Source organism: Pterocles gutturalis, unplaced genomic scaffold (genome assembly GCF_000699245.1).
Source record: "Pterocles gutturalis isolate BGI_N339 unplaced genomic scaffold, ASM69924v1 scaffold16185, whole genome shotgun sequence".
In the NCBI taxonomy this organism is placed as follows: Eukaryota; Metazoa; Chordata; class Aves; order Pterocliformes; family Pteroclidae; genus Pterocles; species Pterocles gutturalis.
In genome coordinates, this window is record NW_010146356.1 from 928 (window position 1) to 27,621 (window position 26,694).

General features: G+C 40.3%; 1 protein-coding gene across 1 annotated transcript in view; it reads left to right on the top strand.

Moving 5' to 3' along the window:
- Nucleotides 1–575: 575 nt before the first annotated feature.
- Nucleotides 576–26,694, top strand: part of MAP4K3 (mitogen-activated protein kinase kinase kinase kinase 3) — a gene marked incomplete at its 5' end in the record, with an annotated part of 50,586 nt that continues 24,467 nt past the window's right edge. Inside the window, 10 exons of the mRNA XM_010085720.1 lie at nucleotides 576–648; nucleotides 1,684–1,742; nucleotides 4,392–4,454; nucleotides 13,346–13,404; nucleotides 14,570–14,608; nucleotides 15,019–15,072; nucleotides 19,719–19,761; nucleotides 21,495–21,654; nucleotides 22,649–22,758; nucleotides 24,152–24,193. Coding sequence (XP_010084022.1) covers nucleotides 576–648; nucleotides 1,684–1,742; nucleotides 4,392–4,454; nucleotides 13,346–13,404; nucleotides 14,570–14,608; nucleotides 15,019–15,072; nucleotides 19,719–19,761; nucleotides 21,495–21,654; nucleotides 22,649–22,758; nucleotides 24,152–24,193 — 702 coding nt within the window. The remainder of the gene's footprint in view (nucleotides 649–1,683; nucleotides 1,743–4,391; nucleotides 4,455–13,345; nucleotides 13,405–14,569; nucleotides 14,609–15,018; nucleotides 15,073–19,718; nucleotides 19,762–21,494; nucleotides 21,655–22,648; nucleotides 22,759–24,151; nucleotides 24,194–26,694) is intronic.

Genomic DNA, 26,694 nt, shown 5'->3' on the forward strand with positions numbered 1-26,694 from the left:
GGAACGCAAATAAAAAGGACAGTTTGTAGAAATGGTGGAATCAGTCTTGTCACACAGCACAAAGTACCACGAATACTCCCTTCTGTTCAGCTCTGGAAAACACAGGCTAACTTCTCATCTACTTCAAGAAACTAGTGGATGCCTTTTAGGAATCAGTTTAGGTTAGAAGCTGGGAAAATGATTGGGGTATGTAAATGAAGGTCATACTGCCAGTAAGTCAGATTTAGTCTTACTGCTTATTTTGGAAACTAGTAATACCCTTAAATTGAAAGACGCAAAAAGGAAATATTATCTGAGCAAAACCAAATGCTGGCCAGCATTGTCTTTATTTGCTCAAATCCAGTGTTTTAAAAAGTGTTATCTTGAAGTTGAAGACACTCTACAGATAATATGTCTCCAAATAATTCTAACTTTAATGTTGAAAAACATACATGCAGTCTTTATTTTTAGCTTCCGCTTGATTTATTTTTTTTGTTTGATATTATGCTAAAGAAACCTGCTAAAAACTAGGTACACAATACTGGGTTTCAAGTTACTATATTTTGTTATTGAAGCATTTTATTTTTCTCTTCTAGCCTCTTGTGCCTCATAGAATTCATTCAACAAGTAGAAATGTGAGAGAAGAGAAGACACGTTCTGAAATAAACTGTAAGCATGTGTAATATGACAACATGAAATATTCTTGAAATGATCATTGCTATTCACTTATTTCAACTGTTATTCTGGGTATCTGACATGTATAGAAACATTTTTAGTGATCTGTAGGAAAATCAAAACTTACACTGTTTCACTTACGGATATAGGTTCTAGATGACTATGTAAAAGAAGTATTAGTGTAAAATATTTGAATACACCCTTTTTCAGCATTTCAACAAATCTCACTATTGTTTTGTCTTAATTGAACAGGACACAACCTGAGCTCTTCTGAGAACTGATTGGTATAGCTTTGTATGCCACTCCATATGCAGCAAGGATATCCGGAGTGATGCCGGGTTCTGCTGGGTAGCAGAGCGGCAGAGGAAGACTTTTCTTCCTTAATTTAGTATCTTGTTGTAGTTTTTGCTTTTGAAATTATACAGTCATGTAGCAATCAAGAAAGGAGGAGGTTGATCACTGGCCGTTAAAACCAGATTCCATCCCCCAAGTTGTAGTCATTCTTCTGTTTGAATTAAATCAGAGCAATACTTTGAGTTTTAGCTGTCTTTTCTTAAGCTAAAATTGAGGGGAGGAGTGTTAAAGAGAATCTGCCAAAGAGCTGTCCTGGAAGATGTGATAGCTCTCTCCAAACTTCATTCAAGGTTCTTCAGCGCTAGTGAATCTCCCAGAAGAACAGATCCAAGCGTGAATTCACACACTTGGATATGTTTTTTCTGTAAATTACAGCTATATTGCTCCTCTAAAGAGGGCACTTCACTGCTCTATTTGCTGAATGGTTTTCCTGATCCTTCTAATGAGTAGGTGGGGCAGATGGTCATTGTGCTGCCTCTGTGAGAGAAAAGTACTTTTGGGGCCCATTAGTTTCTAGCAGGTACAAGTTCGGTGTGTGCAGTGCAGAAGTTGCCATCAGTGGGGATATCATACACTCATTAAACTGGATTTTTCTTTTTTTTGTTAGCTTTTGGAGATTAATTTTGGCTAATTACAGTCCAACTTAAATTCTTGTTTTCCTTTTCTCCTCTTCAGTTGGTCAAGTCAAATTTGATCCACCCTTGAGGAAAGAGACAGAGCCACATCATGAATTTGTGAGTAACAAGCAGCATGAGCTATGCTCTAGACACTATTACTTGCAAATATCTGTGGAGGAGGGAAAATCCAAGATGTGTAGCCTACTTTCTTAGAAGTACTAAACTTGGTAGTGATTTTTCTGACTAGTTGTAATGTATTGGTCCTAAATTTTTGGGTGCCATTACGCTATGTGCAGCAAGGCCCCTTATTTGTGGGCTTTGCCAGGTGTGATGTGTGTGCTAAGCAACAGCTTTTTGTCTTTGTGGGCTTCCTCTATCCTTCCATACCTCATTGCCAGGTATATTTCTCCCTTTATTTATAGAGCTATTTTTTTAATTGTAGAATTACTGTGTGTACTCAAATGTTTCTCTCCTTTGTGCTTGTATTGACAATGATAATGGAAATAGTAAAACTGAGAGCCTGGGAAAGAGGTATGATGCATTTTTAAATACTGGATTTTTGTAGGGTTATTTCACCGTGCAAATAATTTTTCTGTGGCCCTGAACCACACCTGGGCCATGCCGGGTCTGGCAGTTGATGTATTCCGTAAAGGTGTATTGCCAATGTTTTCCTCCTATGTTTTCTTTTCTTTCATCAGTATAAGGGGTATGAGAACTCAAGCAGTGAGGGGAAAGGTGTCTGTTGTCACACACACAATTGCAGTAGCTTCCTCTCTTCTGTGGAGGTTGTTGCTTTCTACATTTGAGCACTTGGACAATTTCTTCACATTCCTAGACGAAAAAAACGCTCCTTTGCTTCCTTGTAGCAGACTCTTGTGTTCTCTTTGTTTTTCTGAGGCAGGTGTTAAGGTGAAAAAGTTGGCTTAGTACATAGGTGGGAGGAACATTGGCTTTGCTCCGAGTTGGTTTTGGGAAGGGTGTGTATCTAGGAATGTACTTCCTCTTCTGTAGTCTGCAAACCACCTGTGAGTAGGATTTCTGATGCAGATTTCCTTGTATAGCTCTGTAGTTGTAATAAAATCAGTGCCTCAGCTTTGAGTCAGCTGGCTGTGGGTGTATGAGGTTGTATAAAATCTGGCTCTTCCTCGGCAACTGGCTGAATAGGTAGTCGGCAGTTTCTGGTGCCTGTTCAAGACAGAGGAGAATAGCTTACAAATCACACGTAGAACTTGGGCAGTTATTTCAGATCTGTTATTTAGACCTTGACATAACTGCGTAACATCATCATTGAGGAGCCCTGGGTATACGAGTGTTTATTAAGTACGATAATGACGTCAGTGTTTCTACCGGAAACTCATCAGTTAACTCAAAATTATTTTTGGACTGATTCCAAGTTATCCTCTCCTTGCTTCCCTGTTGCATTGTCTGGATTGTTAAAAAAAATACAGTGGGTTGCATCATATAGTTCAAATTATAATAATTTTTCCCCTTCAGAGTTTTATTTCTTTATACACACACAGAATCATAATTGCAAAAATATGTTAATGAAGAAGCTGAAGTTTAAAAAAATACATTTTCCATTTCTTTCTTGTTTTATCAGTCACTGACTATACAAACCAGTTATTGGACAACTTCATGGGGCAGAGAAGTGTTTTCATTGCACCTTAGGAACTTGAGTTGCTTAACTGGGGAGAGAGATTTTCTACAGCAATTAAAGCACAACTTCGGAGAGCATTTCTTTGGCAGGTGTTGTCAGAAGGAAGTAATGGAGCCTTTTCTTATCTTGTGCATTAGCAATCAGGACCTTTACACTTTGGAATCTCAGAAGCTCTTGTTGCTCCAAGAACGCACTTGAGTGATCCAGTTTAATTCTGCGGTTAAGGAAATCTTAGTATTGTCTGTTCCTGTCAGAGTTTGCGTATTTGAAATCTGTCCAAAGAACTTGCCTGATCTATGTAAGGAAGACCTGTTACTACTTGTTCGGATCTTTCTGGAGAGGGAGGTTAACTGCTCCACTGCTCATATCAGAATGAAGCATGCAGCCCTGATCTCTCCTTTCCAGATAAAACAGAACTATAATTTTGAAAATGATGGGTCTAGAGACTAAAGAAAAACCATATTCTGTCATTAGATATAGAACCAATGGACAATTTCAATTGGCATGTCAAATGCAAACGAGATCTGTTCAGAGAATGGGTACTCTAGCAAAGAACCTTTGTACAAAGCAGGCTGAGGGAGACATTTGTAACAATCTACACACTCTGGGAGAAACTCTTTTCAATGGAAGTGGCAGCAAGAGATGCCTGTCTCTTCCTCCAACAATAACAGTGCAGATCCCTTTTCATTACAGCAGTTCTTCTGACCTTTTTGCTTCTGTCTCGCTAAAGCATGCCTAAACTTAATGCTTATTGACTTCTGGGTATGAGTGCCCAAGCCAAAGGACTGGACGACTGCAGCATGACGAGTTATTGGTGGTGGTGCACTGAGAGGTTGAACTGGTACATACTTGCCTCTTAATGAGTCAGTTTACTCATTACCACAGCTCAGGTGATGAACGAGAATTCGTTATTTTGGTGTGATTTGGCAGTGTTTGGTAATGTGACCATACCCTTAGTTGTATTTTACCCCCATCCCCAGAACTACCTTAATGTGATTTGAGTTTCAACTAACAGCTTCTTTTTAGCAAGAAAATTTCCCTATATGTAAACCTGGCTTTAAGTCGCAATGTAAATAACTTGAGTTTCTTGATCTCTATTTAATGAACAGCCTGACAGTAGCGATTTTTTGGACGATTCAGAGGACATATACTACACTGCAAGATCTAAACTGGTATTTTTAATCTTATGCCTTTCTTTGTCAGTGTTAGCTTTGTCTTGGTTTTCCTTTTTCAAAGCTCATGTTTTCTCCTGTTGTTGTACTGGTGTTTCCATCTGTGTAAAAGCCATTCCGTATAAGGATTAGTCCATACGTGTATTTCTATAATGTAGTAACATATTTGTGTTTAGTTGAATCACTTTTGTAGAAGGGGCTCAGTATTATGCACTCATTCTAATTTCTTTATTTAACGCTTTGCAATGCACAACTTGTTTTTGGAGGGTGATTAAAAATAGAAGAGACATTCTCATCTTATTTTTGTCTGGTAGTTCCTTTAAATAGTCTCATTGAAAGACTACAATTTTATAGAAATGTCTCTGAATTCTCCAGACATAGTTATGTTACGGAATGAGTATACACTTCATACAAATAGCAGGAAGTGGGGTCATAAGTGTTTTCAGTGGCATTTGGCATCGTTTATAGTCTGATACATTTTCCAGATTTTGTCTTACTGCACAGCTAAAAAATTTGGTTTTTAGCATTGCAATATAGAAATTGCTCTAGAAAGTGAGTTTTCTTATTTCTCTGCTCTTTAGGCACTATGTAGTTAGAAAAGTAATGCTTTTAAATCTTGGCCGTCTTCATATGATGTTGAAAAAAATGAGGAAACATTCTGTGCTAGATGAAGAGCGTTATTCTGCTAACTTTCTGTGATTTGGGAGACGTTTAATAGACGTGCACTGAGGGGAAAATGGAAAACTGGGGTCTTTGGGAATGTCTTGTTTTGGTTTTTATGTGATATTTTTTTGTTTGGATTTTGTTTGTTTGTTCTGGCATCAGTTGTCTTGGTGTGACTTGAATCTGCCAATACCATCGTTACCGAAAGCTTAGACTATCTTCTCCATTCTTGAAAGGAACTTCCTGTATTCCTTGATTATAAAATAGTTTCGCAAATTGTTTTGAGAATAGTAGCTTAGATTTTTCTGTATGCAGTCAGAACACCTCCATCCTGTGCAGTTGCTCTGGTTTTGGGAGTGTGGTTTTGGTTTTTCTGTTTGGCTTGGTTTTGGTTTCATCTTTTCGGTTTAACACCTTTTAAAATCTGTCTTTTTCAGGTTACTTTCAGTGTTTTTGCATATCTTGCTAACCTAGTATCTGTGGGTCTAAGAGATGAATGAGAACATGTCTCCTAACTGGACTTCCTTTCCCATCCTTTTGACCCATGCTGTTCAGTACACTCTTCAAAAATGATTACTATGATAAAGCTTATGAAGCACTGTTGTTATCACAGTCGTGGGAGGGGTTTTAAAGTTAATCGACCACACTTCCTTTGTTTCGGTGCTTTCTTCACAACCTGTGCTCCTTGTGAATCAAACAGAATTCTGATTTGGTGGTAATGCTTCACCCATTTGTGAGATTTTTCCAGTAAGACTAATCCTTCTGGAAATGAGAAGAAATATTTTGCTAGTTGGTTCATTCTTCTGTTGTGGACCAGGACATACTAATGAGACTTTCTCTCTCCTTCCCCTACTCCCCGCTCCTGCTCTGATGGTATTGAGTTCAGATATGTTCACTGAGAAGTGATATGTGGATTTTTCAAATGTAATCAAGAGCAAAAGATTATACTTTTTCACAGGCATAATATGTCACCTGCTACTGTCAGGCTCTTTCTTATGCTGGTCTTCTGGTTTTATAAAATACCTTATGAGCAACAACTCTTTTGCAGACCTGTGTGTCTTTATGGTGCTACAAAGAAAATTATCAGGAAATTGCAAATGGCAAACAGACAAGGACAAGACAGTACTTCTCTTTGATCTTCTACAAATATACCCCTTTGATTCATAGCTAAATAAATAATGTAATATTTTTGTCTAGGTACAAGGTTCTTCTCTTTTTTCAGGATAGATTTTTTTTTTAGTTTTTCTGCAACTAGACAATTTTGTCAGGAACTTAACTTGGTTACCTTCCATCGTTTGAGATTTTTTTGCATATACTCCTTCCTGTCATTTCAAGTTCCTCATGTTCCTGTTCTGGTCATTGCACTGTGTTTTGGCAGCTGTTTTCTGACAGTCTCCTTCGCCTCAGGAGCAGCAGAGGTATGCTGGACTCTAAAAGAAGAAAAAAGGGGAAAAAAAAAAAATTTACCTTACGTGCACATTAGACTTTACATAGGGTAGACCTGAAACAAATGCTTCTTCCATATTTTTCACTTTCAGTGTACTTTAAAAGCAGTTGTTTGGTTACAGACTCAAATAAGTGGGAGAACTGAGCATTGTGTTTGCAGGGAGCTTGGTAAATGGTTTAAATCAAAGTAGTCCACTCTGAAATTGTGTGCAACTTTGTTATAGAACAATTTTTCAGTTTTTTTGCTATTGATCCTGGGGAAAGCACCTGTAAATCCAATGGCTAACCAAACGTGTGACTGTTCGTCTTGTATTGGGGCAGCCACCACAATGACATTGTCAGGAATCTACGAGTTGGCGTAGTAGGACCAATTTTTTGTCAGTTGAAATGTTTTTGCTGTAGTTAAGCATATGTTCAGAAGTAGTTTCAAGTATGTAACAGTCCTGAGGAAAAATGTGCAATTTTTTCAGGTTATTTTTTCCACCAGATCAGTTCCCCATTTGGGTTCCCTGTGTGGCATTGCAAATGGCTGTGTCAGTGTGGTGAAGGGAGGTGTCTGGGGTAGGGAGAAGCTGGGAGTAAGAGCTGCTAAACCCAGCTTCTGCAAAGCTGTATGTGTAACTGCATCCCCCTTTCTGAGGTGACGTGTTGTACTTATGAGTGGTGGGGTCTGTCAAACTAAATCTGTATGAGAATTTAGCTTCTGGTCCCAGAAATGCCATTTCTGAGAAACAGAGCTTACTGTTGTTGTGATTCAAACAAAAGGTCATGTTGAGTAAATAAAAATATTTTCATCCAGGTTGTCCTGATCTGCAATGAAATATTGTGTCAAAGAATCTTCCCTTTCATAGTGAGATGAAAAATAATTCCAGTTCCTATACGGCAGACTGAGCTGCATACCTCGTCAAGTTACAAATACCATCTGAGAATCTGTGTGTTGAATACTACAGGCTAAGTTAAAGAAAGTCCAGTGTAGAAACATTTATTTTTTCCCGCAACACAAAGAAAAAAAAAATCACTAGTTATAGTGTTACAAATCAGTTAATATGATGCAGACTGAGACCAGGTGGAATGCATCCAAGGTGCTGAGGTAGCTGGCCAATATTATTATTATGAGACCACTCTCAGCACTTAACAAAAAAAAATAAACCCACAGTGGGCTGCTAGTCAGAGGAACCTCAACAAGCTGGAGGAGTAGACAGCAAAACCCCGTGGGGTTTAACACAGCTAACCGAGAAGTCCTACAGCTATGGTAGACCAACCACATGCACAAGAAGAGACTGAGGATGAAGCCAAGCTGGCTGGGGGTGGGAAGGGCAACTCTGTAGAAAAGGCTTTAGAGGTCCCAGCAGACAAGGAGGGGACTACCCATCAGCAGCACACACTTGTGGTATCATAAGTGGCTGTTGTGGTTTTAAACCTGGCTTGCAGTGAAACACCACACATCTGCTCACTCACCCTCCCCCCGCCAAGGATGGGGGAGAAAATTAAAGGGGTGAAGGGAAAAGAGGCTCATGGGTTGAGATAAGAACAATTTAATAACTCAACTACAATAACATTGAAATAATAATGATAATAGTAACATATACAAATATACAAATGAGTGATGCACAGTAAAATTGCTAGCTACATGAAGACCAAGTATCAGCCTGTTACTGGCTAATGATCCCAGAGCAGAGAGAGTCCCGAAACCACAACCCTAGAAAAGAGATAAGAGCCTGAGCATCCAAGAGACCAAGAGCCAACTGAGAGAGAGAGAATGACCCCAAGAAAGAGAACTTCTGGACTGATCCTCATCTATATGCTGGGCATGACATGCGTGGTATGGAATAGGCCATTGGCCAATTTGGGTCTCAATCCTAAACCTAAGGTCGAATCCTGGCGTGGTAATTGGGGCTGTGCTTCCTCCTAGATTCTCCGGCGCCTGTAAACACTGGCAAAGCAGAGAAGCTGAAAAGTCCTTGACTGTCCTGGAAGGAACTATAAACTATCAGCGTGTTATCAGCGACCTTCTTGGCACAAATCCAAAATGTAACCTCTTACTAGCTGCTATGAAGAAAAATTAACTCTGCCCCAGGTGAAACCACGACAGTGGCCAACCACAGTGGAGCCAAAGGGGGTTACTCCCTCTGTTTGGCACTTGGAAGGCCACATCTGCATGTGGTGTCCACTTCTGGGCTTTGCAGGACAAAGACATTGACGGACTGGAGGGAAGCCAGCAGGAGGCCACCAAGATTTTTCAAGTGATGGAGCAAATAGCACAGTAGGAAAGGCTGAAAGAACAGAGCTTTGTAGCCTGGAGAAAGTAACTGCTGTCTTCAGCTATCCTGCAGGGCATTATAGAGAAGACAGAGCTAGACTCCTCTCAGGTGCCCAGTGAAAGGACAAGAGGCAACAGGCACAAGTGTCAGCAATGCAGACTTTGGCCATGAGGAACCTGCTCCTTCCCATGGGGGCTGTGCAGCCCTGGGACAGAGCCTAGAGATGCTTGGTTGTCTCCAGCCTGAGATGGATTCAAGCTTTAGCTGGATAAGCCCAAGTTAATCTCTGGATGTAGCTTGGAAGCTGCCTCTGTTTTAAGCAGGAGCAGGCTAGAGATCTCCAGAGGTTCCTTCCCACCTCATCTTTTTTGGGACAGTGTTGAATTCTGCCATTTTAGAAATTGACAGAGGATTTGAACAGAACTTGGATTTAATATCTTGGGTTCCAACCTACAATTGTTTTCAATTGTTAGGAGCGTAATGTTAATTTTAGACTTCCTTAGCAAAGAATTCAGTAAGAGGTTTGCAGTTAGCATGCAGTCTGCACTGTTGTATTTGCCAGATGCATTTATACATTTGGTCCTATTTGAATAATTTGGTCATGGTTGGTTTTTTTGTTTTGGCTTATAAATATATCCTGGGTTTAATAATTTGTGATAGCTTTTGGTAACACTTAATTTTAGGAGTGCAATGTTTCAGCATAGCTATTCTGTGTTAGTTAATTATTTGTGGCAGAAAAGTTAATATATTGGTAGGAGAAGATGGATTTAAAGAAGTCAACACAGATAATAGAGAACTTTGCCCAGAAGCCTTTTTCTTTGGTTTAAGTCACTTTTCTCCTCACTACACGTGCATGCATGTGCTTTTCCTTTGTTACAAGCCATGAAGACTCCTATCCTACTTAGTTGCAGTATGCTTTTAGAGTTATGTTGGCTATCGATGCTGAATTTCAGAGAGTCTTTGTATATTGTTCAGCTTAGGTAATGAAATGATGTGTGATCCTTATGATCAGAAGAAAAGAAGTGAAAATGGGGGGAAAAGGGCCTAAGGGTTTGAGATGTGGTTTTTAAAATTTATTTTCCTTCCATGTATGTTTTGGGTATTTTCTGCCTTGGCAAATGTAATTGAGGAGATGTTCAATTCTATTGCTAGGAGGCAGTAGTCCAAAGGTGACTTTTATTCTTTGAAATTCAGTTAATTCCCCAGAATTTTGTGGATTTAAAGTCTTAATTTTGCCACTCCCAATGGTCTTGCTTCCCACTAGCTTTCAGGAACAGCAAATGTAGGAAGTAACTGTGAATTGCAGGTTCACCCTATATATTCTCTTCTGGTTTTTGAAGGACTGCACACCTAGAAATAGATTTCCAGTACAGCTCAGCCCTACAGAACAAATTAGGGACATTAAGACTTGTCAAATTACTGTAACAATTAATTCATCATGAAATTCTGCAGAAAATAAAAAGCAGCTTTTGAAGTTTGAATTGAAGAAGGGATTGTAGATTTGATCATTCCTGGGGAACTGGTTTCGTAGCATGGCCTTACCACCAAATTTGTGTTTGCTTTGAGGAAATATTTATACTTTTTTTAGTCATTGATTACTTTGCACACGTGATTTATCTGAAGGTGTGATTTGCCTTTCTACGTGACTTTTTTTTTCATTTATTATTACCCGGGCTGTTGAGAAGAACTGGTAATTATTCCCTGCATTGCCTTTTTTTCAAAGGTGTTGCACTTTTTTAAAAGCTCTCTAGCTCTCAATATTTATCTGTGGAGTGCACAAGGAGGAATTTCCCTAGCAGTGAGTTATTTCACATTTGGAGTGAAAAACAGCAAGATCTAAAGGGCTTAGAAGAACACTAACAAGCTAGTTAAGGCAAAAAAAGATACATTTACAATTAGAATCATAGTGAAATAAATGCTAATAGGCAGCAAAATAGTAAACCGAATCAAAGCAAAGCTTTTGTCCTTTTGAAGTGTTTAAACATAAGTAATTCTGACAAATGTAATTTTTCATAAAGAAAATTCCAGTAAAGCTTAAAAACTCTGGTGACAGGGGAAAACTCCTTATGTTTTAAGAGGGGTATGCTTATTTTCTCTTACTGATCTTCCTGTCATTGCTGTACAGTATTATAGCCATGCATTGCAGGGTGCGTAAGTTCAAACGGACAGATGTTTTGGCTCTGCCCAGCAGAAGATCTTCATTTCCCACTTTTGATTAATGTGATTTTGCAGTATGTAGACAAAATGCTTGTCACTTCAAGGTGAAGATCTCGGATCCGGGGTTGTTTTTCTCAACAGCCTCCCAGTCTTCGTTCTGGCGTCCTCTTATGTAGACTCAACCAACCTGTTTTACCTCCTTGTTTGTGAGTCTGGTGGCACCTTAGGTTTCCAGACTTACTATTTTCTGCTCTGGAGCCTGAATCTTCAAAATAACTGTGCTTACATGTGGAAGATTTTGAGATTGCGTAGAAGTAATATAAGTACTCACAGTAAAGAAAGTTAAATGTGTTCCTTTGTGGTGGATGGGAGTACATCAACTGGTGGTGAGGACCATTAGAAAGGAATTGCCTGGATAAGGTGACAGATGTTGGGAGTGATGAAGAGACTGGAATTTTGGAGGACCTGGAACGGCCTTTCTTGAGGGAAGGAGACTTGCTCAGCTTGCTTAGAGCAAGGAGCAGGAGGAGTCAAGACTGGGGCACAGGAGGAGGATGAAACTGTGAAGAAGGAAGATAAAGGTAGCAGGAAGGATCAAAGATACCTGTGACTGAGGCCTGACCCCTTCCACCTGCTACCTTGCAGAGCCCAGGACACGTACCTGGAGAGGAGGGAGCCTTCCTCCCCGCCAGCATGGCCACTTGTGAGCCCTCCTTTCCTGTCACCTAACTTTCTAGCTCCACTGACTGATGTCTGGGGAAAAATCCTGTGGCCCTTGTGAGACATCCATAGAAGTGGATGGGCTTTGGGGGTTTCTTAATTGAGTTCTAGAAAAAAAGCTGGGTAATAAAGTTTGCACAAAGATTGAAAAGCCAGTCTCTCTATGGTTCAGGAAAAACCAACATTGGCCTTGCCTTTGCAACTTTTATTCAACCATCTGATCTATGCATTCTTTTACATCAAGTAATTATTGGACATTTTCCACAGTGTATCACTTGTCTTGGGAAACTCTGGGAAGTCACTGAAACAATCAACGGCTACCGGCAGCTGTGGTAGAAACACCCATGCAGAAACTACTACTTAGCTTTACAGAACAGAATTGAGGGTTCAGGAAACAACCTGTAACTCCTTGCCGAGCAGAAAACAGTTAAAGTGATTGCCCTTCAGTCTGGAGATGAAAGCTGCAGTGGCTTCTGCTTCGTCAGCTTGGAGCACTGGCAAGTCCCGTGCGAGAGTTTTCCTCTGAATTTTAAAAATGCCTTTTTGAGAGGTCAGCCCCATGAGCTGTTGTTGTTTAAGTTTATTGCTATTGTGGGTTGGGTATGTGGGCATCTTCGTGAAGGATGGCATGCTTTTGATACAGGCTACAGCTGAAAGAGGTTGTTCAGCAGAAGATGTTGGGAGACCTTTAAAATGTTTCTGTGAAAGGAGCACTCCATTTATCACTAACTTAGGGGATCAATACCTCTTTTCTCCTGGTGAATACACTCAAGTATTTTGGGAGCAAATGCTCAGATCTTTCCTGTTGTGATCCACCTGAGGAATAAAATAACCTGGAATTGTAGCAGTATCCTCCTGGCAGACGCAGATTTGATGGTCCTTCAGTGTGGTCCCTGTGTTCCCATTAATGCATTAAATTTGTATGCTCTATAGCATCTACGAATAATAGTGTTGAAGGCCTGCTACCACTTCTTTTTCCAAGTAGCCCATGCTCCATGGTTGCTTGAGTGCTTGAATTTGCTGTTCATATTGGTTTTTTTCCTTTTCGGTACAAACGGTGATTTAAAAGTATACATGAGAATGTATATAGTTATACTTAAAATATGTGTATTTAGCTATATTTATTATAGCTATAACCAGAGCTAGAAAAACTCTTTTACTCTCTGCTTATTTCTGTAACATCCCCGTGTGCTAAAGACATTTCAGGCTCCCTGCCAGAGCTACTCTCCATCTGAAATGAATACTATAGTGTGCCAGTGAGAGGTGGCTGGGTTCTCTACAGGGTCTGATAGATGATGAAGTCTTTGGGGTTTTTTTGTTGTTGTTTCTTTTTTTTTTTTCTAAATTGTATTTTTGTTGTTGTTTTGTTTCCTTTTCAGCAGCTTACTTTATCGGAGCAAAGTATCTGTGTGTCCAAGGAGGGAGCTAAGGTCAGACTTTTAAAAGGATTTAGAGATGTAGCAAAGTGGCAGAGAGGAGATTTTTTGGGGGGTACAGTGGGCGTGACAGTGGTGGTAAGGGCCAGGAAGGTCAGAGGAAGGAGCTCGTTTGGTAGCTCAGGTATGGTAGAGGGGCAGCATGACACAGGGTTTGTATTTGATGCTCACCTGTTCGTCTTAAAGATTTGTTCTCTTATATTTGTAGGATTTACAGCTAGAATATGGTCATGGTCCTCAGTGTGGCTACTTCTTGGGTGCAAATAAGTGAGTAAGCAACGGCATTTTCTGTCTTTAATACATTCAGGACTTCTAATATAAAAGTTACAAATGTGTGTTAAACGCATTAGCTGAAATGTATGTAGTAAAATATGTCAAGCTTGTTTACATCAGTTACAATTCCAAAATCACTATTTATTTCTAAAATAATAGTAATTCCAATGATATAGAATTACAGCACTTTTTCATTATTTGAGGTTGTATTGACCATATTGTCTCTGTGGTGCTGTAAGATTCCTTTTAAGAGCTTTTATCTTGGTCTGCTCATCAACAAAATGTTCTGCGTAAGTCCCACAGAGCACAACTTTACCCCATCAGTGCTGCTCTTTGACATTGCTTTATGCCCTTCTTCACGTTGGAGGACTCTAGGAACATTCAATTCTAGATGCTTTAAAAAATAAAACTTGCCTGTCTCAGCAACATCCTTTTAACTTCATGTTAATACATTTAGTAGTTTTGTTGTATTAATTATATTAAATAGTTTTCCATGTGATTCCTCTTTTCCACACAATTTCTTAATTTACATTTATGCATGTCAGAATTAGGATGCCTAGCTTTGCTAAATTAAATCATATTAAAAAAATGCAGAAAATCTAGGCATAGAACATAATATTTTTTGCAATCTTTTGGTTGGGGAAAATAGGAATACTGATATCTTCCAAAATCCTGTTGTTTCTCCTCCCTGTGTTTTGCCTGCTGTTCCTCCCTGTCTGCGTTTTCAGATAAAGACACAAAAAGGAAGAAGTTCAGAATGTTACAAAAATTACCTAGGGAAAAATGAATTAATTTTAATAGTAGTTCAATCCTCTTGTCAGTTTGATTTTTATTTTTTTTTATTATTATGATTTTCTTTGATAGTGTGGATGGTTTAAATTGGATCAAGCTCAGTCGTCAGTGTTTCACAGTACAAGGAACAAGGACCAATGCACTTAACAACAATACATTAATAAACTCATAGGGAAGTGTGTTGTGTAAAAAAAAAAAATGCAACTATATTCACGTGTAGATGATCAAGTATGTTCTGAAAGCCAGCTGAAATAACATGCTTTGGATTGTTTACTGATAGAATCACAGGAGCCTTTGCTCTGGCTTTTTGATAATTAATTTGTGTGCCACAATTAAACTGTGTTCTTATTCTTATTTAATGCTAAAGGAGTCTCTTAAAATCGGTTGAAGAAGAACTGCATCAGCGGTAATTTTATTTTTTTTTCGTCTTTTGTATTTCAAAGTAATTTGTGCATTGATTTCTTATGTCTGTCACAACTAGTTCTTGTTTGTCCCTGTACTTGCTGAGAGTACAGCTCCAGGTACCAGTATAAGTTCCTGTGTGATCTGATCTAGGTGTTCCTGCTCCAGCAGGGGGATTGGACTGGATGATCTTTCGAGGTCCCTTCCAATCTCTAACATTCTGTGATTCTGAGAGGATATGGGAGAGGCTTAGTTGTATGGATTGCAGCTGTGCTTTAAATAATAATAATGATAAAAAGCTAAAAGACAGTAAAATTCTGAAAAAGAGGCAGTAGCCCTTGAGCTCAGAATTTTTCACAGTAACCATGGTAATTTTAATACAACTCAGCCATAGTACCTTGTTCATTTTTTTAGGGGACATGTGGCACATTTAGAAGATGATGATGATGCAAATGATGATGCTAAACAGTAAGTCCTTTCTTCTTGTAAAAAATAAATAAATAGATATGAAAGCTTATCCTTGAATAGATAAAAATTTTAAGAAAAGGTGAATCATGTTCTGTCCATCATAGCTCAGGATTCTTCTTCTATAGCATTTTTAAAGATAGGCATTTAATATTGTTTCTAGATAACATCACCAGAAGTTTTCTTATTCTGCTGATAAACTTGTGATAAATTCTATTGAACAAAAATCTTGGCATTGTCATGTTGAGCCAGTCATTTGTCTGACCCTGGTCCTGGTGTCTTCTTGAGAACTGATGACTGTATATTAAAATACAGCTCATTATAAATGCAGAAAGTATGTACATAACAGTCTTCTCTAGATGATTGAGTTTGTTCGGTCCCCATTCTCAGCTAGGAGGATGCTTGTATGGGTGCTTGATTTTGGAATAGTGCTGGCTCCCTTACCAGAGAGAGCAAGGTTATACGACAATATAAATCAGCATGTGTTAAATTCATTGTACTCATATTAAGTTCCACTGGTATAAGTATTCTTATACTCTTTTTGATTTAGAGATGAGAGCTGAAACAATTCAAAATGTACAGCCAGTATGTGGAAATTTACATTCCTAAATAAAGATGCCATTGACACTGAATTCTTGTTTACTTTCTGTTAATGGATAATTTTGAAAGCTGTTGCTTCATACCAGAAACCTGTAAAACGTGCTGTTACCTACTGCTGGCATCTGTCTCTTACAGAGAACCAAATACGTCTCTCTTTTTTTTTTCTTGAGTTATTTTACTGCTGTTCTTTTATAGCAAAGGCAGTGTTTTTTTATCACTGTTGTGAGCATAAGGGACAGCCCTCGTCAAAAAGGGTAAAACTACTGGTAGTGTCTGATGTCAGCTAGTCCATTAAACTTGCGTTGTTTAATGATCAACTTTTCCAAACACAAGTATGTTTGCTGTTTGATGCAAGTGATATTTACAGAAGAAAAATTATTTTTAGTAAATTTTTAGCAGGCTTTATTCCTTCGCTAATTCCTTAAGAAATTCTTCATATTTCATTATTAAGCAGTTGTTTCAAGGCATGATTGATTATACAGTTTATCAATAATATGAAACTCATGTGTCTCGTCTTTGAGAGGAAGAGGTTGATAATGCTACTCACTGATTTGCTCCCTTGCATTTGTACCAAGCTGAAAACCTGCTTTGCTCATAGCTGGATAGACCTGGGTAATGATAACTCAGGCTTCCTGCACTGAAGGATATAAGAGTCCTCTGGAGCTCCATAGTGCCAGCTCCACTCTGATGGCCTTCAGTGAAGATGCTCTGGATACCTGTGCTGCTGCAAGCCAGCTCAGCTTGATTCCTCCATCCATAGAAATCTCTGGATGTTTTCTGTGTACAGCTCTGCATCTCTGTTCATTTTTGCTAAATGTTCCTTTCTGCCCCCTGCCTGCCCCCACTCTCCTTGCCCCCCCGCTTCTTGCTCTGTTTGTAGCCAGGATCATCAACTTCAGTAATATTGCAGGGCGTGGGATCTCGTGATTCCTGTTGTCTTGAAGCTTGCACTGATTTTTATTTTTTTTTTCCAGTGCTTTTGAGATCCTTGTTCCTTGCACGAGCTCCCTCAGAACTTTCAAACAGCTTTGACTTTAGGAGCTTCTGTCACTGTCGTGTTTCTGTGGATTTTCTTTTTTAGGTTAAGCAAGAAAGAACCTGCTAGCTTCCAGAGAGGTTCTAATTTGTCTGACCATAAGGACGGTCACCAACGGTCTTCCAAAAAGTCCTGGTGTTTTTTGTTTCTTCCCATATTTCATCCTAGGTGTTCTTGCCCTACGGAGAGGGGCAAGAGTCTTGTATCAGACAGATTCTGCATCTGTGCCTTTCCTCTTGGTACCTATTTGAGCCCAAAGCTCTGTTGCAATATGTTGGTTCATCAGCTTGGTCTCAGATATCTTTCTCTGGAGCCCATTCTGTGAGATGGAGCTGCAGTTGAAGAGCACGTATGACATAGGTCACTTTTCCCTCCAGATCCACACCAAAAACAATGAAGCACCTGTACACCTTCCAGTCCAAGCTGATGCCACTGCATGATTCTGAAGCTGGGCGATTCATAGCAGCAGAGAATCCACATGCTTCAGGGAACAATATAAAGTTATCTCTCTTCATTTAATGATTTTGATCATTTTGATATTTCTTTTTGTCTCATGTGCAGCAAAACTGGCTGTGGTTGAACTTCCTGGTTATGGAACCCAGGAAAACAGAAATTACTGGGGCACTGCCCTGCATGATCAGCATTGACAAACTGCACATAAACCTTGCTGTTGAAACTAGGGCACACAGCCCTTTGTACAAATGTCTGTCACATTTATACCAAACCGTTGGCTTTTGATTTTTCACATTTGGCTGACTAATAGCACTGTGATGGCTGTCTGAGATGCAGGGAAGTGTATGAAAGAAAATACAAGTGGAGCTTGGACGCACAAGACTGAGGACTTAAGCTTGGTCCCGTGTTATGAAGAGAAGAAAATTTCCACCACCACAGCAGCTGAAGTGCATGATATAGGGTAATCCATTCTCAGAAGTCCCCCTCCAGTTTCTCTGGAATAAAAGCAATTGGTAGTGAGATGGATTGTGAACTGGCTGGAGAACAGAAGCCAGAGAGTTGTGGTGAATGGGATGGAGTCTAGTTGGAGGCCTGTATCTAGTGGAGTCCCCCAGGGTTCAGTATTGGGACCGATACTATTCAATATATTCATCAACGACTTGGATGAGGGAGTAGAGTGCACCCTCAGCAAGTTTGCTGATGACACGAAACTGGGAGGAGTGGCTGACACGCCAGAAGGCTGTGCTGCCATTCAGCGAGACCTGGACAGGCTGGAGATTTGGGCGGGAAAAAATTTAATGCAATTTAACAAGGGCAAGTGTAGAGTCTTGCATCTGGGCAAGAATAACTCCAGGTACCAGTACAAGTTGGGTACTGACCTGTTGGAGACTAGTGCAGGGGAGAGGGACCTGGGGGTTCTGGTGGACAGCAGGATGACCTTGAGCCAGCACTGTGCCCTCGTGGCCAGGAAGGCCAATGGCATCCTGGGGTGTACCAGGAGGGGCGTGGTCAGTAGGTCGAGAGAGGTTCTCCTCCCCCTCTACTCTGCCCTGGTGAGACCGCATCTGGAATATCGTGTCCAGTTCTGGGCCCCTCAGTTCAAGAGGGACAGGGAACTGCTGGAGAGAGCCCAGCGCAGAGCCACCACAATGATGAAGGGAATGGAGCATCTCCCTGCTGAGGAAAGGCTGAGGGAGCTGGGTCTCTTTAGTTTGGAAAAGAGGAGACTGAGGGGTGACCTAATCAATGTTTATAAATACGTGAAGGGTGAGTGTCAGGAGGATGGAGCCAGGCTCTTCTCTGTGACATCCAGTGACAGGACAAGGGGCAATGGGTTCAAGCTGGAACATAAGAGGTTCCACTTGAATATGAGGAAAAACTTCTTTACAGTGAGGGTGACAGAGCACTGGAACAGGCTGCCCAGAGAGGGTGTGGAGTCTCCTTCTCTGGAGACATTCAAAGCCCGCCTGGATGCGTTCCTGTGTGATATGATCTAGGTGTCCTGCTCCGGCAGGGGGATTGGACTGGGTGATCTTTCGAGGTCCCTTCCAATCTCTGACATTCTGTGATTCTGTGATAAAACGCCCTGACAGAAACTCCTGAAAAGAATGAAGCAAAGCAGACAAGTTGTTCATCTGTAAACAAGCAAACAGATGTCTTACTATTTGGATATTTTCACAGAACTTTGGAAAATACTTTAAAAATAAGGAAAATATTGTGCAATAATGTCAAGTTTCCACAATTGTATTCTTAATATGTTTAATGAAAAGAATTTTCTGTTCCAAAAGATTAGGAAACAGGACAGTGTAAGAGTTTTTAAATACATGAAGAATTTAGGAATTTAGGATTTTTTCTTAAATGCAGCATATTTTTTAAAACACAGAACCGCCAAAGGAAGAATGCTCCTGATGCTTCGGCTTCCTTGTTTCCTGCTGGTGTCTTGTACTGTTGAGCCAAGCTGTTGAATTGTTCTTGTATTAAAAGTTTTCTTTCTTAAGGTTTCTATGAAGAAACTCATTGAAGGCAAAAAAAAAAACCCGCAAGACAACCCAGACAGCGGGCTAGCTGTCCATTGCAAATGGATTTTGCTTTCACGTGTAAAACTGAAGAAGTCAGTGGTAAATTTTTCAAGGAATGGTATTTCATCAGTTTTCTTGTAGCTCCCCTTTGCCCACATACCAACAGATGGCCCCTTAGGAAAGCTCACTGATATCCTAAATCTTTCGCCTCTCAGCACAGAAAAGTTAAGGCCTGCTCTGCGTCTTCCTACTTTTTTTCTGCACAAGTATGTGCATTTTCAACAAATGGGTTCATGGGACTTTGTGTTTTCAAGGGAGGATCTGTGATACTTGAGTTTTCAGATAGTATCTGTGGTATGCACCGCAGTTAACAAAGCATTTGAAAGTATTCATGATGTAGTTTAGATGTAATTGCGCTGTTGACAAGTTAATGGTGTTTATTTCTATGGCATTTATAAAATGCTGCGTCCTCTTGGACACTGCAATAGGAGGTTCAAAGAGCTGCACTGGATAACAACCTGGTTTGTTTCTTTTCTTTATAGTGCTACCATGAAACCTAAAGTGCCACCTCCTTTACCGCCAAAGGTGAGAGAGATTTTGTTGCCTAGAATAAAAGGGCACTTTAAATAATCAAATGCAGAAGTATCTAAATTGCTATACTGATGATTCACTCACTTGAGCCATGACTTGATGACTTGAGAGCAGCCCTGCGGAGAAGGCCTTGGGGGTCCTGGTGGACGAGAAGCTGGACATGAGCCAGCAGTGTGCGCTTGCAGCCCGGAAGGCCAGTGATGTCCTGGGCTGCATTAAAAAAGGGGTGGTCAGCAGGGATAGGGAGGTGATTGTGCCCCTCTACTCGGCTCTTGTGAGGCCCCATCTGGAGTACTGTGTCCAGGCCTGGGGTCCCCAGCACAGGAAGGACGTGGAGCTCTTGGAATGGGTGCAGAGGAGGCCACAAAGATGATCAGAGGCTGGAGCACCTCTCCTATGGAGAAAGGTTGAGGGAACTGGGCTTGTTCAGCTTGGAGAAGAGAAGGCTCCGGGGAGACCTCATTGCAGCCTTCCAGTGCTTGAAGGGAGCCTGTAAACAGGAGGGGGAACGACTATTTATGGGGGGTGATAGTGACAGGACGAGGGGGAATGGTTTTAAACCAAGAGAGGGGAGATTTAGGTTGGATATTAGGCGGAAATGTTTTCCTGTGCGGGGGGTGAGGCACTGGAACAGGTTGCCCAGAGAAGCTGTGGATGCCCCATCCCTGGAGGGGTTCAAGGCCAGGCTGGATGAGGCTTTGGGCAACCTGGGCTAGTGGAAGGTGTCCCTGCCCATGACAGGGGGGTGGAACTCAATGATCTTTAAGGTCCTTTTCAACCCAGGCCATTCTGTGATTCTGTGAAGACTTGAATTGAGTTTTAAGTCAAGGGTATATCCAGGAGGTTGACCTATATGTTCATAGCCTTTAATTGCAAATCTGCCTGAAGTCTGCCCTGTAGGGCGTTTGTCAGTGTGAAAGTGCTGTTTCTGACTAATTGCGCTTCTGATACTTCAGAACGAATAAACTGTGTAGTTAAAAAATACAATGCCACGAATAATTTTTTAATAAAGAGCTGCCAAATAAAGCTGCTTGCTAACTTTTAATGTCTGAATGGTGACCTTCAGAGGCATGCCTGGATCACATATTGGGGTTTGCATGCTGCTTCTTGAAGAGTTAAATGAATCTTTTCACACTGAATTTATCTTGATATGAGCAAAAATAAAAAGAAAAAAACTTTTATTTTTTTGTCCAGCTGTCAGTTCCCCAGGCAAAAACTGCAGGTTTGATTACTTACCACCCTGTGCTTACTATCTTTGCATAACTGAGAAGGATTTTACAAGCAGCATTAGTGCAGCCAGTGTCTAAACAACATTGTCCTTTGTGGTTACATCCCCTATTTGGCATTCTTTACACAAAGTTTTGCCCATATCATTGAATGTTCCCTAGTTTCTACTTAAATGTCTGGTTTGGTTATATGTAGTCATAACCAGTGGCATTTCCACATGCCCAGTAGTGGTTTAATGCATGACTTGAATACAATAATTTTTTAATTTGTCCTTTGTCGATAACAAGGTTTTCCTTATTGCTATGCATTTCCTTATAGTTTGTTTTTGAAAGAAATTTGCATGGCAGAACATGTTGCTTTATCAATTTACTTGTGAGAATTCCAGGATCCAGATACTGCACGTGGTTTGTTTTTTTTTTTTTTTCCTTCTCATTGAGAAGTAGCATGGGTGCTTTGAATCTTTTTTCATTATGTTTCTATTATTGCTATGTCTTTTTCAGCCTAAAATCTTTATCCCCCAAGAAACTCATTCTTCTGAAAATGATAATCAAGGGACAATCAAGAGATGCCCAACATCAGAGAGTCCAGCAAAATCTGCATCTCAGGTTCCACCCAGACCGCCGCCTCCTCGGTTACCTCCACAGAAATCTAATGCTTTAGGTAATTAGATTGACACCAAGAAGTATAGAAATATTTCTTAAATAATCTTATGTGATTTTGTTTCTACATCCTCACCTATGCACACATTAAAACCTACTGTAGTAATTTTTCTGTTGTGGGGAAGTAACAAAGTGCATGAAAGCACAAATGCATGAAGAAAGCACACTCAGAGTCGTAAGGGTCAAATGTACCTTCTAGTAAAGTCACTGACATGATTCCTGCTGGTGCCATTGGTGACACAATTGCTTTTCTAAGCGGCAGGCTTATAACGTTAGCATATCAGAATTGTCACAGGGGATAAAAAAGTTTTCCTGTATGTAGGTTTCAGGTTCTGGCCCTGTGTGTCAACTGTTGTTGTCATTTGACATGTGAAGAAGGGAGTTTTGCTTTCAAAGTTTGCTTTTCTATGTAATGAACTGGGTTAGGTAGTATAACAGGTAATTGTGCTTGTTTACTGCTGGCTCAAGCAGTTCCTTTTATGCCTTTGTTGAAGTCTGATGCTTTTGAGAGTTGTCCTGGACTGGCTTGTTTTAAGCAAGCTTAATGTCTGACTCGTAGTTGACACCTTGCTAGCTGGTCCTTGCTATAGATTTAGTACTGCAGTTGATGTGTTACTGATTTCACTGTAACACGTAAACATCCATTGGTAAGAAATGCCTCAAGGCTATTTATCAAGGATCGATAATCAAAGCATTAGCTATAGCTGAGTTTTTCTTTAGGTATGCTAAATACCTTTTTCCTCATAACCGTGACTGGATCCCTTTCTATGCCCACAATGGATTTGTTATATTAATTCCCAAAAGCCATGGACTGCGATTGAATGTGGCTCTATAGATGATTATGTGTGCACATGTAGGAAGGCATTTGCTTTAGAAATAAATTAGGGTATTGGAACATGTTCTGACATAAGTGGAAATTTTAGCCCTCTTTTTAGACTAGACTACTCTTTGAGCTGAAGGTAGAAGAACCCATTTTTAAATATTAATCTTTATAGGTAATGGAGTCACTTCTGTGCAACTAAATGGTGAAAGAGAGGGATCACCACATCCACAGAGTGAAGCTAGAGACACTAATTTTTCAAGGAAAGAAAAGAAGGAAATACTGGTAGGTATTGAAGATTCAAGTTGTTATTTTAAAGTTGTCTCAACTGTTTTATACGTGCGTAATGAAAAGGAAAAGGCACACTCTTTACTATAGAAATAATGGTGCATGGCACCTTGTTTACTTTGAATCCAAGCACAATTTTGCTAGGTCGTCTAATTGTGATACAGTCTTAAGCTGAAGCTTGAGTTCAGTATTTAATTTTAATTAGGAACTAACATAATCATTGATATACAAGATTTACTTGTTTGTATTCACATACTAGAGACATGTAACGAGAGCAAGATCCTTCGAGAGAGATGTGTTTGTACTGAGCCATGACTTTTTAAGCAAATGAGGAAATTAAGGAATATGCTGCCACCTCATGGCTTGCTGGAGGATTTGGCTGGCCTTGGGAAAAGAGTTGAATCAAGGTTGTTCCCAAATGAGTCCTCCTCCTATCCCAGATGTAGGCGTACAGGCTTTTTGGTGTTCAGGGGAAAAAAGATGGAGAAATGTAGACTGAGGGTCCACATATGCAAGCTGTTTGCCTGCTGGCTTCTGGAGCTCCAGGTATCAGGGTTTAGAAGCTTGAGTTTAGTGTCAGACTTGAGCTACATATACTCATGTGAAGTTGCACTCATGGAGAGGCTGCAGTTTTACACCACATATACTCTGATCCAGCTGTGAGCTGAGGAAGAGGAATATTCCTACATCCCTTTCTCTTCCAAGAGAGGTTTTTCCATAAAAGCAGCAAATGTCTTCCAAAGTGGTCACTGTCTTATTATGATGCAAAAGCAAAAGTGGGAATGAGAGATAGGAGAGAGTGGGACATCTGTAGTTAGATGAGGTTAAATGTAACCTGAAATTGCACCTTTGGGGGCTTCTTCTAAAGATAAGGTTGGAAATGTCGCTCTTTTTGAGAGGAAGTGAAGAGGAAATAGAGCAGAAACATTGGGTGCGTTTTTGTTTTTTTTTTAAGGAAGTGTCAATAATACTGGCAGTACTTTGGAAAGTATGATTTCCTGAACTGCTTTGAGCTTAGCATTTAAAATTGTGAAAGCCATTGCTCTCAGATCTACTACATGTGGCACTGGACACAGCACAGTGTCCCAGTAGGTGCCTGGTGCCTTCCATTTAGCATAGTGTAGAAATACACAACACAGCCCTATTTATTGTCTTGAAAAATATGCAAGGAGGGTTTTGTGTCTTTTTCTTATGTAGATATAAGCATTGGCTTTTTATTTTCTCCTGAAATAATTATGCTCAATTATTTATCAAGTGCTTTTAACAGCATTGTAAAAAAATGTTTCAGACTTGTATTTTGGTTATGCTGTAGTATGGGGAGGAAAATATGTGTGTTCGTGCATATGTGCACATGTGTGTCTAAAGATACTCTTTAACTTTCATTTTCTAGAAACCAATTAGTAATGGCCTTCCTCCAACACCTAAAGTACACGTGAGTATTACTGAGTCATACAAATGCATGTTGGAAGCAGGACATGTTTTCTTACTAAAGCTGAGAGAGTACATTTTTGAAATGTTTGTAGTATTTTTTAAAAACATTATGAAAGCCGGTATCTCACAGAACTGTTAAGCCAGAGGCATGGTAGTTCAGAAATCACCCTTGATTTTGTACTCTTGAAGTAAATTTTGGAAGTTCTTTTGTTTGTTTGCTTCATTAAAGACTGAAGAAGAGTTCTGTGGCTAATGTCACAGCAGTGCTTTAAGTGTACTGAAGGTAGTGATCTGAGGAGCCAGCGCCTCTCAAGAGATGCAGATAGCTCAAGGTTTGTACTATGCAGCTCTAGGATTCAAAACTTCTGAAGATATAGGATTCATAAGTGCCTTGGGCTGGAAATCACTGTTACAGACATCTGTGCACACCTTCATAACAAAGCAAACTAGAATTTCATTGTAATATATGTGTGGACTTGTCACTCTGCTTTTAACCAGCACTCCCATCGAAAGAGCCAGTGTTTCCTTCTTGACCATTTGTTTCTGCCCTCACCGCTCTCCTCCTTATGTGTTGGAGCATGCATTCATGTGCTTGTGCTGTGCACCAGTTGGGGATTCATTTGATTTTAAACTAACCTTTTTGCTAAATTACTCCTAAGCTAGGTCAGTTTCTCATCTTTAGATATGAAAATAAAATTGGTACAAGGATGCATGAGTGCAAATGATGTTACACAGAATCACAGAATGTTGGAGATTGGAAGGGACTTCGAAAGATCATCCAGTCCAATCCCCCTGCCGGAGCAGGACACCTAGATCAGATCACACAGGAACGCATCCAGGCGGGCTTTGAATGTCTCCAGAGAAGGAGACTCCACACCCTCTCTGGGCAGCCTGTTCCAGTGCTCTGTCACCCTCACCGTGAAGAAGTTTTTTCTCATATTCCAGTGGAACCTCCTATGTTCCAGCTTGAACCCACTGCCCCTTGTCCTGTCACTGGATGTCACAGAGAAGAGCCTGGCTCCATCCTCCTGACACTCACCCTTTACATATTTATAAACATTGATTAGGTCACCCCTCAGTCTCCTCTTTTCCAGGCTAAAGAGACCCAGCTCCCTCAGCCTTTCCTCAGCAGGGAGATGCTCCATTCCCTTCATCATCTTCGTGGCTCTGCGCTGGACTCTCTCCAGCAGTTCCCTGTCCCTCTTGAACTGAGGGGCCCCAGCACTGGACACAATATTCCAGATATTATTTTTTGCTTCCTACCCATTTTAGACAAGCAGGACAGATTAAGGCAGATGTCATGGTGTTCCTTAGAACTGTAATCTCTTGCATAAATGCACAGGATTGTTCCAGAGCTCTAAATTCTTGATATGTATAGCACTGTTTATTGAGGTCAATACTGTTTTAATAAACTAAACTAAATGCATGGCCTAAGAGTGTGTGTTTTAAAGTAGCAGATGACAGAAATTTGGAAGCACTCCTAGCACTGAAAATAACAGAATCATCACAGAGAGGGGTAAATAAGATAGATTCAGTGACTGGAATAAGAAAAGGGGTAGAAAATAGAATAGCTCAAAATGAAGTCATACATGTTGGACTTTTTCCACAAACTTCAGGGACAGACCATCAGAGAGTGACTGTGAGTTGCTAATATGAGGCTGTAAAAAGAGACTGACTAAAATAGGAAAACTTCTGAAGCTGATTAAATGAGTCTGTGGATATTGGACTGTTCTCTGCATGTTCATGCATCTTTGTAGTGTGCTCTGCTATTGCTGGTCCTCTGGATAGAAAAAAAATATCCTCTTCCCTCATCGCACCCCACCTTTTATGTATAACAAACTTCCTCACCTCTCTGTTACACGTTGAAGACTAATTTGGCACTTACATGTTCCTCTTTATCTCCATCAGTTGGCAAATAATGAAAATTTGGGTAAGGAAGTGGTTTTTCTCCCAGGTCATTTGGATTATTGAACTTCCTAATTTTCTCTGTTGTGGAGCATGTTTTGCATCACCTAGGAGTCTTATTTAACAAAAATACCATGCTACTGCAGGTAAAACTTTGACAATATTTCCATCTCTTCTGTTCTTTTTCTATGGTACATCTTTGTTCTGATTCTTATTTGTTTGGCTTTTTTTGATTTGTGATTCTTAAGTATGTTACTGTGTCCTAAGAAGTGTTTTGCATTCTCACCGTTCTCTAAAATAGTTCGATGTTCTGGGCCTCTGTTTATAAGTGGTATCTGTTGTGGGTTTGTGTGGTGGGTTTGGTTGGTAGCTAGGGAGGGGCTACAGTAACAGCTCCTGTAAGTAACTGCTAAAGGTTCCCCCATATCCAAGTTTTTGGTTGGGGTGGGGGGAGGCAGGGGGGAGAAAGGGGAAGTACTCCCAAGATGGCCCCTGTGATAAGCTGCTGAAGTTCCCCCAGCTCCAGGCTGGACCCACTCCTGGCCAGGGCTGAGCCCACCAGTGCCTCTGCCGATGACGTGTTTAAGAGGGGGCACA